General features: G+C 34.0%; 1 protein-coding gene across 2 annotated transcripts in view; it reads right to left on the bottom strand.

Moving 5' to 3' along the window:
• Window positions 1-5,129: 5,129 nt before the first annotated feature.
• Window positions 5,130-16,531, bottom strand: part of CERT1 (ceramide transporter 1) — an 83,138-nt gene continuing 71,736 nt past the window's right edge. Inside the window, exons 14-19 of one of the 2 annotated variants that reach the window (XM_016137142.2) lie at window positions 16,265-16,397; window positions 15,329-15,399; window positions 12,956-13,084; window positions 12,240-12,369; window positions 11,196-11,332; window positions 5,130-8,161 (exon numbers count right to left, since the gene is read on the bottom strand). In XM_016137142.2, coding sequence (XP_015992628.1) covers window positions 11,205-11,332; window positions 12,240-12,369; window positions 12,956-13,084; window positions 15,329-15,399; window positions 16,265-16,397 — 591 coding nt within the window. In that variant the 3' untranslated portion in view covers window positions 5,130-8,161; window positions 11,196-11,204. The remainder of the gene's footprint in view (window positions 8,162-11,195; window positions 11,333-12,239; window positions 12,370-12,955; window positions 13,085-15,328; window positions 15,400-16,264; window positions 16,398-16,531) is intronic. The other variant, XM_016137141.2, reaches the window with a different exon arrangement.

Raw genomic sequence — 16,531 nt, 5'->3', positions numbered from 1 at the left:
CCATCCCCTTTTATGTTTGGGTAATTTAATGAACATTGAGGTGCATGTGGCAGGACAGGGTTTTTTTCTTCATCTTAGGAAAGGATAGAGAATTAAACCCAAAAGGAACATCTCACATTGTTGAGGTCTGAGCTCAAACAAGAGGATATGGAGCAGCAAAACACCATCACAAACCCACTATGTACAGGAGGTTAAAATAAACAGTAAATTCGTTACAGAAAAATTTTTTCAAGACCAGTGTTTCTCTAACCTTCAGTTATGGCAAAGACTTGAATTTGTTAATAATCATCTTCATGCAGTTAGCAAAGATAATTAATGGATAACTTCTAATATTGGAAACCAAGAGAAGGTGGCAAAAGATTTAGTTTACAATTATGTTGTAACATTCCTCTTTCAGTGTAATGGAATATGCTTCCCCCCACTTCCCTCTTTCTTTTCCTTCTAAGAAAGTTTGAGAGCTGTTGAGGGAGGTATAGGCACTCTTGTGTCCAGATAACAGTTGTTCCCTAAGTCCTGTAGAAGAGAGTCTCGCGCTAACAGCTGGAGGAGTTAGGTAGAACACAAAAGACCATGTTAATCCAACTTGAGTGTGCAGTACATTCACCTGGTGGCCTTGGCAAAACAGATTGCTGGGCTCCATTCCCAGGGTTTCTAATTCCCCTGCTCTGGAATGGGGCTAGGATTTTGACAAGTTCTATTGATGCTGCTGTTGTAACAGTTCTGGATTTCAGTATGAGGTGCACGCTATTACTGAATGAACGGTATTAGATAATGCAGTTTATTCAGAAGTGCACAGTTTAAAAACACCATGGAAAGATCGAGTGTTGGTTAATAAGAATTAGAATTTATCTTAGATACAACAACTAATCAATTAGGAAGTATGTTATTTGATTTGGTGTCTCCTCACCCTCCACCTATGACCACCTTCCTTCCACAGACAACTCTAAAGGTCTCCACATCTTCAACGAATGGAATGACTACTCCAGAGAGAATTTTAGCCACTTATTTCTCCTCATCCTCTTACTCCTCCTGCTCTCCCAAAGGGCTAAGTAACAGTGGGAGACAACACCCCCCCCCCCCGCCCAAAAAAAACCCCTACTTTTAAAGAGGTTTGTACATATCACTATCTACTCACTGTCCTCACCTCACCCACTCTGTGGGCCCAGATTTGATTCCTTTGCACTTTAATGTCCCAGGATTGCAGCACTGGAACAGCATTACTCAGAAGCTGATTCAACAGACCATTCCAGCTGGTTAATCCTGATGCCGGTTGGCAGTGAGCATCAAAGGGTGCCAGCTGCTAACATAAAGCACACAGACATCTTGAGGAAACTTGCAAGAGGGGCTCTGGTCATCTAGCCCATGTTGTAGAGCTCCTTTGCTTTCCTGTCACTTAAAATTTGAAATGGTAAATGGCTTAGTGGGTTGGATAGGTTATGGTTGAGGGAACAATGCTGTCTCAGGCTCCCCACTAAAATCAGCTGTGATTGTAAACTTTATCATAGGTAGGTATGTATGTATAGGAAAAGACAGTATGTATAGGATTCACTATCCACAGTTTTAGGCATCCACTAGGGGTCTTAGAACATATCCCCAGCAGATGAGTGGGGGAGAGAGGGGGGACTACTGTTGTTATATAATCCAAGTATGGGTGAAAAAGCACATAAAACAGAACTGAAGAAAAAGAGTTAAGGGGACTGGTTATAATTAAGGCCAGAATTTGGGACCTCAAAGTTTGGATGTTGACCAAAAAGAGGAGAGAAGTTCTTTAGAAGGTAAGCATGCATCACCAAGTGACATGGAGTAAATCCACCTGGCTGGGTTGATTTATTTGTAGAGGGGACCAAGACCAGTTAGACGGGTAGGGCAGATGGAGTTTTAGGCCAAACTCTTAAAAGATACCTTGGACATCAGACTTAAATTAAGCCAAGGAATGTGAACTCAGTCCTGGATATAAGAGGACTCTTAAAACATTGAGCAAGAGGAATTACGTATTAAAGGATAATTTGATAGTAGCAGGAGGAGAAACTAAATATAAGAAAGGCAAAGAGATCACTTTAGGAGACGCTCATCTCTACAGTGATTTTCTAGCTCTCAACTCTTTCCCCATTCAATTAATATTTTATAAACATAAGTGACTGCTAGGCAGCTCCAGTTTGAGACACTATCACTCCCATTTCTCGAGTTTTAAAAACTCATTATTTCCCCTCCCCATTTCTGACATTAGTGTGGGAATTATTTACAGGTAAAAATGTTAACAGTTGACTTATTCTATGTCTAAACAAAACCAGGCACCAAGTTCCACTGATTTTTCTCAGATGTGTAAAACAGTAATGCTCATAAAAGCCCTGCAACTCCCATTGCTGGTAGAACAAAAATCAAACTATTTCCCATAGTTTTCAAGATTTTCCTGCCTCTGCCTCTTCCAGTTTTCTCCCTTATTGGACATGCTCCTGTAGGGTAAATTCCAGATAAGCCAAGTAACTTAATTCAGGCTCAAAGCCTCAAAATGCTTGCATCCTATTTGTCATTATTCCTCTGCATTACTCATCTTCATATCTCTAGCAAGCAAAAGACAGTACCTAGCACATACTTGTGGCTAAGTTCCTTACATTTGCACAGTAAAGTTTTCAAAGCATTTTAATTATCTCACTCTTCCTCAAACGACCTTGTGATGTAGCCATGGTAGGTGATCTTGTATTACTTTATAGAAGACTTAGAGACATTGAAATGACTTGGCAATATCAAAGCTGCTCAAGTAAGAGAGCCAGAAAAACTCTGGTCTTCCAGCTTCTAAATCTCATTCCTTTTTGGTTATGTTGAATATATGGTACCCAGGAACACGGAGAGAAATATACTTAGAAACAACATAAAAATCTATTGGATGTTAGGAATGAAAAGTCAAAGTCGCGAACCATAAATTAAATTTTAGTTTTAAATTAAAACGAATAATCAGAATAGTTTACCAATTAACCTCAGGCTGTAAACACGCACAGAAATTGGCAAACTTGTTAAAACACAGCAACAGTATTTCCTATCGACCTTTTGAAAACAGAGAACCAAGAATAAAAATAAAAACAAAAATCAAAAAAATTTTCCACATTTCAAATGTAGCTATTGTTCAATGCATCTTATTCAAAACTCCTGATCTCAAAGCCTATTTCCTTAGACACATTTCTAAAAACCTTGGCTATGACAAAAATAATCTAGGCCAGATGTTCTGTTTGTTGCTGTATTCCGAATCCCAGAACACTGCATAGCTAGTGGGTTCTCAGTAAATATTTGCTCTGGCAACCATTTTAAGTGCTGGAGAATTAGGGACATCCACATGCTAAAATGGTTTGGATGTCAGCTATATCTTGATTTAGCTGCCACACACAGATTCCCTAATGCTGGACCCAGCTACCACTTAGGCCTTCCAATTCCAAAGAATAGTAATATAAAAGAACCACAGTAAACTGACCAGGAGTGGATCCAAAGCTTGCCTCAGTGGTCATTTGCAACAGATGGTTCCCAAGTGACAGCTACGTTGAAGCTCATCCTTAGATTGAAAATTCTGAGATAAAATACCCTCCTCAGACTCATTTGTGGTGTTTTATCATCGAGTTCTATTTCACCCCTCGAAGCTGGGGGATAGGAAGGCAATTAAGGCATCAAATGATGGCCAAATTGAATCTTTAAGATAAAATTCATGTATCTGACGAGATTTTATGAAGCCAATATTAAAGTACCTGAAAAATGCTTCAAGCATGTCAGCTCCTTTCAGGACATCGGATTCTAGATATTAAATACCTAGGCATTAAAAAGTAGCAGAGTCTAAAGGAAAGACGTTACTCAGTAGGCCTGGAACTCTGGCCTGTTTCCTCTTCTGTAAAATAGTGGTGGTACCACCAGCACTACTGCCAACAGCAGCAGCATTGCACAGAGAAGTCAGATAAAACGCAGGCATGGTGTGTGTTAACGCTTAATGGAAACATCCTCATTCAGCACCTCAGCAATGACTGGGTGATAAAATCCTGGTTGGGCATCTTTTAATAACTTCAAAGGTCTTTAAGATTCTTTCTAGTACCAAACTCACAGAATTCTGTGGAAGAGAAAGACCAAATAGTTTATGATATGTAAGGATATTCAGAGTATGCAGACATGGAGGGTTCATAGAAAATGTTTTAATGGGTAGGTAATACAAATGCCAACAATATGAGTCCTGCTTGTTAAAACAACGGCAGGAAAATCTGGAAGATACTATAAAAGCAACTCAATTTGCAATAGCTAATGCGAACTACATCTTATTTGCTGGTTATATTCCAAAGTTGAGACTAAGGCAAAGATTGCATATAGTTAAAACACTCTTTAAAAACTCCTTAAAAATGTGCCATGAGGACCACAATACTACTTCTGTTAATAAATTCAGCACGGCAGCCAGATATTTTCTCCAGCATCCCACCAGATTGTTGGCATATGTTTAGAGGTCATATTGCTTGGATGGTATGGATCTTTGAACACCGGCAGAAAAATATGCTCGATGGCTTTCACTATAACCACAGGAGAACCCACTGAGTGAAGTGTGAATCCACACTTCCCATCTCATTGTTGTTCTAGGGCATAAATTCTGGGTGTAACATGTGGAATTAGTCATACTATTTAAATAAACAAGGGGTGATTTATTTAACTAAATGTATGTAGTTAAATTTTAAGTATGGATGACTGGTACGGTGCTTTCATTTTAGAAATGCCCAACTGTATATGGCTTCACTCTCTAGTAGCACATATGGTCTAACTTTTGGACCACAACATATAGTAAGAAATTCATTTAAAAATTATAACCCACTATATATACATATACATTTATATGAGAAGAGATTCACAAAATATGTTGCATTATAAACTATGTACTTGATTATTCCATTTTTTTTTTTTTAAATTAGGTTGTGACTCAATAATTTTCTTGATCCCTAACTGGGTTAAACCTGCAGTTTGAAGAACACTGAAGGGGAATATTTCAAGCTCTTAACTACTCAGAGAATTATGGAGGGCAGTATTTCTGGGTTAAGGAAAACAATCAAGCAAGCACAAATTTCCATAATATTTTAATACTTTTCCACTTTTAAATACTGATTTTAATTTTGTGATTGTAACATGGAAGATCCAACTTTATTATTTTTTAAAAACATCATCAGGATCATAAAGCTATTAAAGAATAGTTACACTCTACATACTCCCAAGGAACTTTAAAATGATTATGTCTTGAGTCTGTAGATGAACAATGACAATAATCCAAACGTCGTCTGTACAACTCGGACTAAATACTGGTGAAAGTGCTTAATTGGACAAACAACCGATAAGCTTAAAGATAACCAGCACAATTTCACAAGAGAACCAGCTCAGCCCAACTAAAAATTTCTCAATAGCAAATTGATGCTGATGTTGTATAGGTGTACAAATTAGTTGATGAAACTGAACAAATGGGAAACCAGTTTCTCCTTTTCCTTACTTTGTATCCTTACATCTCCCTCCCAGCCATCCCTCTCCTTGGTCTGGCTGCCCCTGTGGTGTTTCCAAACCAAGAGCACCTATGATCACCCTCTACCTCAAAATCGGAAATCCTAACTGAAACACTGTGCTCTCTTGAAGGGTACAGTGGGCACTCAGGGAAAAAAATAACCCATCATCACCAATATTTTTCAAGTTTCTATCACAGTACAAAAAAAGTGAGTAGAAAAGAATAAAAGATAATTTTTTTTTTTTTTTGGCCTGGGGAAGTAGGAAATAACTAAAGATGAAAAATCAACATGTATATTCAGTATGTAGGAATTAGCCATATGGAAATAATTCTAGAGGGTCTGAATATTGTCTAAAGGGCTAGTACCTCTTTAAATTTTGACTTCTTTTAAATCCTTTTCATATTCCCCTACTCATTTCTAAATGTGGTTGGACAGGATTAACTCCAGTGAAGTACCAGTGCAGTTACCTAAAGGTAAAATTTATCTTTTTTTCTTTTTTAATACAAATATTTTAATCATTTTATTTACAGAATTGCAAAAGTGTATCATTAACATTTAGTGCAAATGTAACTAATGATAATTAGATTTAGATACTGCTTTGTAAACTTCTATACCTTTGTAAAATAAAGCTATCCAATTTAGTTAAGAAAGAGTTACTTTGTCTGTGTTCATGATAGTTACTAGAAATTCCAAACAGAGAAACATTTAAAGTGGGCATATAGAAGTTTTTGAAGATTTCCATCAGTGGCTATGATGAATAAATGTCCCCTCCCCCACCCTCCCATATCCCCACATCCCAGCCCACAGATGATTGCAAAATAAAATACACATTTGAGGTATAAACTTTTTTTAAACATCACAATATAAAATGTTAACTGGTTATGTAGTAAACTGATATGATAATTTGTCTTATTTGCCTTACTAGCATTACCACCGTAGGCACTTTTCCACATAGTCAAATTATGAACAGCATTTTTCTGTAATAAGGCATATTCCATGCACATCATTTAGAGAAAGGTAAATTAAAAAATAGAAAAGATTTATGGAGCATGAAATCTGCGTGCATGTAATGTAAGCATTATGTTTTATATGTATTTTTTCTTTGTACAGAATAATAAATACCACTATATCTGATGCAAGTAATTCACTTCCAGGATTGTGCATATTAAATGATCAGACTAATCCCATCATTAAATTATCACCTTGCATTTATCATTAAGACTCCATTACCACGTATGAAATATATACAGGACATGTTCCATGTGACATGACTTTCTGCTTTACAAAATGGGTCTGATTTCTGTGTTTCTACAGAGATGAACAAGTCAGCAAAACATCTACAAAATGCCTCTGATATATGTAAGCACATCTGTGGATAAACACAATGAAGATTTTGGAGTGGGCAGTCATTTCTACTTCAATGAGTTTAATTCCTTGCCTCAACTCCATGCTTCAAAGTTTTTCACAGAGGCCTGAAACTAATAAACTAAAAAAGGTATTTTACATGTAAGTTCTTATAGCAACTAAGGAAAGAATTTCAGTTTGAATCACATGGAATCCTTTACTGCTCTGCTGAAGTTCCTGATCAAGAGGCAAACAGGAGCATTGCTCACATTTTCTGTGCATATCTTGCAACGTATCTCTTAAAATGACCCAAATTAGAAGAATTAACAAACATACTTGTTACTGAATACTAGAAATATTGAATCAAATGTCGAACTCAGTCTGATTTGCTTTAACAAGTAATAACATATAACCTCTTACAAATTTCATAAAAATGTGAGCTCATTTTATCCTGACCATTTTACCAGAAAGCGATTTATACCCATGAGATTTGAATAGATATTTGTTTGGAGGCAGGCAGAACCAATTCAAGAATTGCCATATTGTGTTTCTAACAAACTGAAAAAACAAAAGCTGTAGCACACAGAACACAAATAAAAATACAAGAAACAAAGATACATGAGGAAAAAAATAAAGCTTTTCACTTTCTCCATCAGAACCAAGGTTCTTCATGGGAGTAAGACAATAGAAAAAGCAAAATCACAGGTTACTAACAGCCCTCAGTTATTAAGAGACACCTTACAACACAACATGAATCATTATAGAAATCAGCAGCAATAAATTCTATGATTATACAAAGCAAAAAAGTCAAAAAATTCTGGACACAGATTTGACTAAAGGCCTGAAAAAAGAACCCCATCCAGATATTTGGCGCACAGAAAGCACATTCCCGTGTGTGTTCAACTTTTGTGCTTTTCTTTTGTGCACAAAACCTGATACAACTGAGGATCTTAGGCCGGACCATACTAAATTAAAAATTCTGAAAAAGTTTCCAAAAATGAAAGCATCAATTCCTAGTTGTGATTCAAAATTGATTTTTTTTTTTCCCTCTTCTGGGAGCAAGCAAATAAAAATATAGCCATGTACATGTAATTTTACATGTATTTATAGTTATATGCTGAGTGCGGAGATCTAGCAGGAGACAGCTAGTGTTAGATATTCAGCTTTGCTATTGCAATATTTCTTCATTTTTTTTTTTACACAAGGCCAAGGTGTTGGGCCACAGACAAGGCTGTAGATCCTATGTTCCAGCTTAGAGCATTTTTCTTTTCAGTTTTTCCTCCAACATGGAATGTCACACAGCCTTGCTTCAGTCACTGCAGGAAAGAAAAATGACAAGTAAAAAATATAGCAATAGATATTACTAACAGCTGCAGGAATACCAGAACAAATTTCCTTTTACCCTCTGAATTGATGAAATGCACAGATTCTCTATTATCTTTTAAGAATTTTCAACTTTAAGAATGTAAAATTATTAACCTTAAATATTTAAAACTTATCCATCGGTAATAGAGCATACAAGAAATCTTCTGAAAGTTAGAAAAAAATTAAAAGGGTAATGTACTATAGGTAAACAAAGAGCAAATCATCCAGAGGTCTCCAGATTTGTACTCAACAAACTGGCATTTTCTTCTTAGTCTTCAATAAAAATTACTCATCAAAAAATTTAAAAATTTACTTAGGCTATGAAAAAGAGGTCTGCCTTATTTTAAGATACAACATGCTCAGACCTTGTCAAATGTGTTAAAAAGTTTTGACTAACAATTGTAAATATCTTCGGACTTCATTAATTTTATGGAATTGCTCTAAAGATAATGACTATTGAAAGTTACAATTTCTCCAACACCAAAATTAAGAATGTTAACTTCCTTAAGGTTTCAGTGCTAGAATGCACTTTATACATACACCTGCCGAAAGTATTATGGGACAAATACCACTTTAGGCAAACAAAGATTTTCAACCTGGACTCAAGGCCAGAACTCAGTTTTGTCCAGTGAGTCTTTCCATTTCTATCTTTACATCCATACACACACACATCCACAAACAATGCTACCTCCGTCCCCTAAGTTTTTTTCAAAGAATTTCAATGCCTTCCAACCTAGGTCCACTAGAAAAGAATGTGTGCACACATGAACATATATGTGCACATGCACCAAATACACACTTGGTCAGTCAATAAAACAATACCCCAAATTCAACAGTTTAGAGGCAAATGCTAGTAATATGTTAGCGTGTTTAGGAAAATCATTATTCTCCTTGAACTTAGTTGAAAGCATGTTCTATATATAACTGCATTCTGGGACAGAGGTGAAGAAGAGAGAAAGCATATAAAGCTGCATGCTTGGTCTTGGTTGGAGCAAACAGCAACCTTTCAGAAATCTTAAGGCTATGGGGAGAAACAGCTAAGTAAGGTGAAAAGCCTGCTGCTGCCGCCATTGTGTGGCATCAAGTTTCTGGTTTGTTTGACAAATACACTGCAGAGACAGAATCCATAAGAAGTTAGGCATCCAGATCTAGCCATAACAATCCTAAAGTATAAGATATTCTAACAATAGAGCATTTTTACACAGTGCACTTATGCCAGAAGAGAGGATTCCACAAAGGTCAGACTATATCCCCAAACACTAACTATTCAGATCAGTAAGATAAAAACCTGTCTAACATTTTCAGGCCACTTTTTTTCCTGGGAAAAGCTACATATCAATGCAATATCCTTGTGTTAGTATCTGACCGTAAATTTAGCAATTTAGCTTTTTTTAAAAGGAAAGACATACTATAAACAGCATCAGAAACTAGACATAACTAAAAACATCAGTCTTCATATGGTTATTGACTGTATTATTTTTATCTAAAGAAATTGACTCAAGAACATACATTTCTCAGCTAATGATTTAACATTTAGTGTAGATAAGAATGAGAGGACGTTCATATATACTTACTGCCTGTGAATTATCTTACTTCATAATAAGCTCTATTAAAAATTTAAATGCTAACACACACTCAGAGTTCATAAAAACAGAATTATGCAAATGTTATCAAATGGACTAAAAGATGCTCAAATGCATTCACAATAAGAGAAATGCAATTAAAACTACGTTGGAAGAGTATTTTACAGCTATTAAGTTGGAAAAAAATCAGAAAGTTTTATTTCACTCATTGTGTGAGGGGGGTACAAGTAAACAGGCACTCGTATACATTATTGCTGGCAAGATGGTAAATTAATACAACTCCTATGGAGGGCAATACATAAATTACAAATGCACAAACCCCCAGAGCACCAGCAGTGGGATGCTGTAACTTATCCCACATAACAAGTTGAAGTACAAAATGACATACGAATATAACTGCAACACCGTTTGTTCTAACAAAAATTGGAAACAATTTTAATATCTACAAATAGAGTTTAAATAAAGTATATACATCCATACAATGAGATACTATAAAGTTGTAAAAAAAAAAAAAATAAAGCTCTCTACCAACATGAAAAGACCATCAAGATAATAAAAGAAGTGCAAAAACAAAGTGCAGAATAGTGTGTATGCTACTTTTTCTTCAACAACAAAAAAGAGTATGTGTGGGAGGAATATACTTGTATTTCCTTATTCAGACAAAAAAAATCTGGAAAAATACACAAGAAATTAGTAATAGTAGCTATACACTTTTGTATGTGTGGAGAGGGGCAAAAACTGGGTGAATAAGGAGCAGGGGATAAATTTTACTGTATATTTTCATAATTGTGACTTCTGAATCATGTTAACATTATGACTTATTTTGTGAAAAAAATTAAAGATTCTGGCTTCCTTGTGCAAAGATACTCAGTGTAACATTATTTGACAATATGGAACCAACCCAGACATTAACATGGGACTGGTTAATAAATTCTGCAATACTCATATAGCAGATATTAAAAAATGAGAGGGTTTTATATGTCTCATATCTTCATGTGGAATAATAGTCAAGATATATGTTGGCAGAAAACAAGATGCAAAACAGTAGAAAAAAACATTTTTAAAAATAATTAAAAATATATGTAAATACATATATATCAGAGTCTGGAAGGATAGATAACCGATCTAACAGTAATTTCTGGGAAGAGAAAGATATAAGGAATTTGAACTTCTGAAATTCTGTAGTCCTATGACATTGAAATTTTTTAACTATAAGCAGGTATTATTTAATATAAGCAGAAAAATAATAAAAAAATAAGTTTTAAGGCTATAAAAACAACTCTTTATCTGGGGAAATCATAAAACACAGAAACTACTTTCGACAATTAACTAAATTTTAATATCTGTAGAATCACATTAGTCAAATAAAGTTTTTAAAAAAGGATAACATATCTTCCAGTACCTGTTAATGCTAGAATAAAATAGGTTTTCCTGCAGTTTTCTCTTGTACGTAAGAAGTAAAACGTTTTAGAAACTTTGGATACTCTCGTTTTGCCACTGCTCTTAACACTGAGGCTGGTGCCCATCCTCCAGGGTTCACTGTGAATTAAAGAAAAATTAAAACCTGTTAAGATATAGAATCTACAAACAAATGTGAAGCACTCATTTTGTTCCTATGCTTTAAAAAGTTCCTCATTTTGAAACAATCAGCATCTCTTAAATATTGACTATTGAATTAATTGCTTAAAATTAACCACCAGACAAGAACAGATAGCAAATAAGAAAGCATTTATTACTTTTCTAAAATATCCTTAGTTTCTGAAATTATATGCAAATGTTCATACAGCTACACTTTAGGTTACTTAAGGAAGATTTATTCATCAAACTCTACTATAATCAAGTAGTAACTTACTCAGGCATAACCATCTCTGTTAAATACACTAGCAGTTATGGCCCTGTATAAAGAAGGTATGAGGATCTGATTAAATGGACTTCAATAACTACTATAGGTAGGTTATGGGTGTCATAAGAAACCAAAGTAACAGGGCTTTTGGCAGCAGGCCAATGTGAAATAAATATATAACTAGCTAAAAAGGACTAGGGACCAAAAATTCAGAAAACGAACATGGCTGACAATAAGAAAAAGAACTGTTACTTTCTTTTCCCATTGTTGCTTACATTCCTAAAAGTATGTATATTCTTTTAGGCAAATATTTAACAAAATAGTTCTTAAAACCAAGGATATGTGATAGTGATCTTGATATGAAGTTTTAAAATTTACCTATCCAGACCTGGCTTCAGAAAGTCTGATATATTAGTTCTGGGATGAAATCCAGATATGTATATTTTGAAAGTTTCCCAAAAGTTTTGATATACATCTATCCTAATTAAAAATTACTAATTCAAAAGATAAAAACTAAATGGCATTTGTTTAGTCAGTTATCATGCAGATCATACTAAGACATTCACATTACCAAGTAGTAAAAACAAACAACAAAATACATACCATTAGCTACATATGTAATCTTGCATAGAATGTTGTCCCTGCTAATCTCTTGGTTTCCCTCTGGTGGGCTTACCAAGGTTTGACAAATCATAGCAATATTTATTTTGGCACGAACACATCGATTGTTTAGCTGCCAAAACAAAAAATAAGAAGAAAATACCAGTATAGTAGATATCCAGTATTTTGTAATCTCTACTGGTCTAATACTACATTAGGTTAATCCAAACCATAACTCCAGCAAAGATCAAAATCTCCAACGAAATCTTATAAGCACCAAAAATAACACATGCCAAGCTACTAAGACACCCAAAATGATTATCCCTCCTTTTATGTGTAAATGGAGCTAAACTGAAGTAGAAACCAGAAGTTTGCCAGTAGATGATCATGGCTTGAAAGGCAACTGTAAGAAGTAGCCTACATATATACTATCTATCAACTCTGTCTCACCTCACCTCAGAAGGAAAGGAAAACAGCCCTGCTAAGATGGTCACAGCCATGACTCTTGTTCCTCAGGCAACACATGAGTTAAATTGTCCCAAAGAGCCAACATAAAACAAAATCTAAGAATCATTATCAAGTATCTGTGTGTGTGTGGTATGTGTTTATCACTTTTGCATTGTATTGTATATTTAGCTTTACAACTATACAACTATACAAATTTTTATACAACTATACAAATTTTTATACAACTATACAAATTTACAGAGTGTACTTACAGGAGCACTATCATGATCCACAGAAAAATTACAAACTATCCAAGTTTCAGGGTCATTTTCAGTCAAGGCTGGTATCTTTCGAATGGCAGAAAGATATAATACATCTCGCTGAGAAGCAGGCCACACTCTCTGTGAAAGTAAAAATCCTTTGAAAATACTTTTTATTCATATATAATATGGAACTAACAGAGAAACAAATGCACAACCAATAAATATCTTAGTTGAAGGTAAAATCTATCAAATTTTAAATGAAAAGCATCTGAGAATATCCATCAAAGGATTAATTATGGACACTGAGTTAATGGCTTTATAGAACAATACCAAAGGAATAATATTCTGCTATTTTTTTCTTTATTTTTAAACTGTGGTAATAGATATGTAAAATAAAATTTGCTATTTAATTTAAACTACTTTTAAGTATACAATTTGATGGCAGTAATTACAATCACAATGTTATATAAACATTACCACTATTTCTAAAAATTTTTATCACCCCAAACAGAAATTCCATTAAGCAACAACTCTCCATTAACCTCTCCCACAGACCTTGGTAATATTCTGCTTTTAAGTATTGTATTAAACTTCTGTTTAAATTGTTCAGAGAGTTTAAATCAAAGGTTTTAGAGAAAAAAGATTGCTCCTTTGATATCATAATCGTATCTGAAGAATTCTCAATAATATAGAATCTTTCAACTTTATAGTATGCAAGGAAAAACATATACTGTTGGAATGACAAAGAACCTAGGTCTCAGAAAACTGGGACTACATACTTTCAAATGAGAGAAAATATGCAATATGCTGTGTCTTTCCTGATTATTGAGTATGATAAATAGCTAACAGCTCAGTGTCAACATAACACAACTCATTTGCAAAGTGAAATGGTTTATCTTTTAGGGATAGAAAATTCCATGAAGCTGATGATAGTAGTGTTAGGAAAATGTATGTGAAGCCAATAATAAACAAAAATTTGGCCATGTTAGAACTAATAAATGCAAATCTGCAAGGATGATGATAAGACAGAAATTTAAAGAGTGAGAATGATTTAAATATTAGAAGATGAACAGCCCTCTTTAAGACCAAATTATAAAACAAACCAAATACAGATGTCAGTGTTATTGAATTTTGTTGAAAAAAATAATGCCAAGATAATTAGTTTAGTCAAATAACTATAATAGTAATTTAAATTATGTTACATATAAGATACATTTTTAATAATTTTTAGTTTTAGTTTTTAAGAAATAACCCTAATACAACCTATACAATCCCCTCCTCTATTTACTATTTACTTAGTGAAATACTTGCAGCAGCAGATTGTGTTCCAGGATCAATTATCTTCAGATAAGAGTCTTCTGATTCTCAATTAGTCATCATTTATTTTCATTCCAAATTACAGGGCAATTAATTAATATTTTAACATCTACTAAATTTTAGATTTTGCCTAAGACCTCTCTCTCTACTCCCTCGCCCCCGCAAATATGTATGCTGAAGTAGAATCTTCACTGTCACACATTCTTGAGCAGCTACTGTGTAAAATGAAGCCTAGCGTACAGGAGTTAGATACAAAAAAAGATGCCTCAGGTGATGGGACTGAGCTTAAGACATACAGAGCAAACCTCAAATATTTTTGTATACTTGGCTCAACTAAAAAATCATTTGAAAAAGAGAAACTAAGTACTTATTGAATCATTATATTCCTTATATAACATACTATAGTGCTTTTTGGTGGATCTCTCCAAAATTTTAATTCATTTTATTATTCTTTACCCAAAATATTATTTGGGGACAGAGCAAAATAAGGTACGAGAAATATTAATTTTACCATTTTAAATATCTAGACTAGCAGAGAAAGAAATGACATCAAAGGGAACCAATTTAAATGAAATGATTCTATGTGTACTGATGTATGACCAACCTCTTAATAGTCATGTTCAGCAATTTTCCTTTGCTTTAAGATCATCCACTTAAATCACTTCTAAATCTGTTAGTCCTAACATAGGCTAATAACATATTTTCTGCTCCCCTTATTATATTGTAGTCACTTTCATATTTGATAACTATCATTTTCTCCCATAAAAACTAGATGCTAGAAAAATAAAGGATTTCAAGAATTTCTTTTCTAGACTTAGAATGTCCATAACTGACTGTAGGTCTTTATCAAATACATTGTTTCTAGATATTTCTCAGGTTCTTAGCTGCACCCATTTCTGCTTTAAATGAGGTGATGTACCTTTCAAATACATGACATTCATGAATTATTAATAAAATCTTTGAATCTTTTGTGGCATTTAATTTCCTGCTAAATTTTACTTTAGAGAATTTATATGTCTCAGTTTGAACTACAATAGAATCCTTTTGGAATGAAGAGATATTTACCTTGTGCGTTTGATATATGATGATTGCATTATCAGCTAATGTTTCCACCACATGAAAGTTTTCTATTGTTGCTGAAATAAAGAGAAAATATTAATAGCCAAAAGAATACATTACCTTTTTCTAGAATATGATTAATTCATTTATACTGAAAGTCAATTATAAATGAACATTATGGTAAAATGAACAGGATTCTGCCCCACCTGGGCTAAGTTCAAACAAAGGTAGTTAACACCTAGTATTAGGGCTATAGATAGTGGCTGTGAGACCTAATCACCCAGAAATCTCATTTTCTTTGGTCCAATATCTAGCTTCCACAGCAAAAAAATAATTATAATTACCACCACTGCATTACTCTAGCATAAATTACTCCCTAACACTATGACCTCTATCTATAATGCCTAATTTACTAAAGCTGAATAAACTGTTCTATCTAGGCTTTGTGAGAAAAGAATGTCAAACTACTACTGATAAACATCTTATGATCTTCAGAAGTATCTATATTTACAAAATTTGGTGCCCAAGGGAACCCCTTCCACCCAAGAATAACTAGACAAACCACAGCAGGATTCATCTAGGATTTACCATGGAAACAAAACAGTCTAGGAAAAAAGTATACAATAAAATAGATACTTTTAATATTAGTTCTGGCTTTTCCAATAACTAGTTCTATGGCCTTAGACCCATTTGAATTTTATTTTATTACCTACCTATGCAGGATTGTTGAGATACTGGATCAAATTCTACAACACACTGAGAAGCATTTTATATAGTAAAAAAGCTCTATTTAAATATAAGGTATTGTCAGTCCCCTGTATGATTCTCCAGATATCTTCTACACTGACTTTGTAAACTACAGATCAGATATAGAAAACCAGGTTGGATTTAATATTAAATATTAAATAATAATTATATGAAAATATATCAGTTGCAGCTTACTTTCCCAATCGTTGCGAACGTCAACATTCCAGAAGTAATTGCAGACCTCATGTCCTGTAACGCCTTTAACTGCATGAGTTGCTTTCAAAGGATCCAGAACAATCCCATTTTCTTCTACTTCTCTTCTGTATACCTACATAGGATATATTTATAAACTTGTTTAAAAAATAAAAATCAAATTGCTAAACCACAAACTTGAAAGCATGTTTTAAAATTTAATGCCTTTTTAGGATTTTATTTATAAAAGTTCATGATGGAACATAAATA

Source organism: Rousettus aegyptiacus, unplaced genomic scaffold, assembly GCF_014176215.1.
Source record: "Rousettus aegyptiacus isolate mRouAeg1 unplaced genomic scaffold, mRouAeg1.p scaffold_m13_p_8, whole genome shotgun sequence".
NCBI classification, from domain to species: domain Eukaryota; kingdom Metazoa; phylum Chordata; class Mammalia; order Chiroptera; family Pteropodidae; genus Rousettus; species Rousettus aegyptiacus.
The sequence above is the reverse complement of the archived record's forward strand: the minus strand, read 5'-3'. Positions and strand labels throughout refer to the sequence as shown.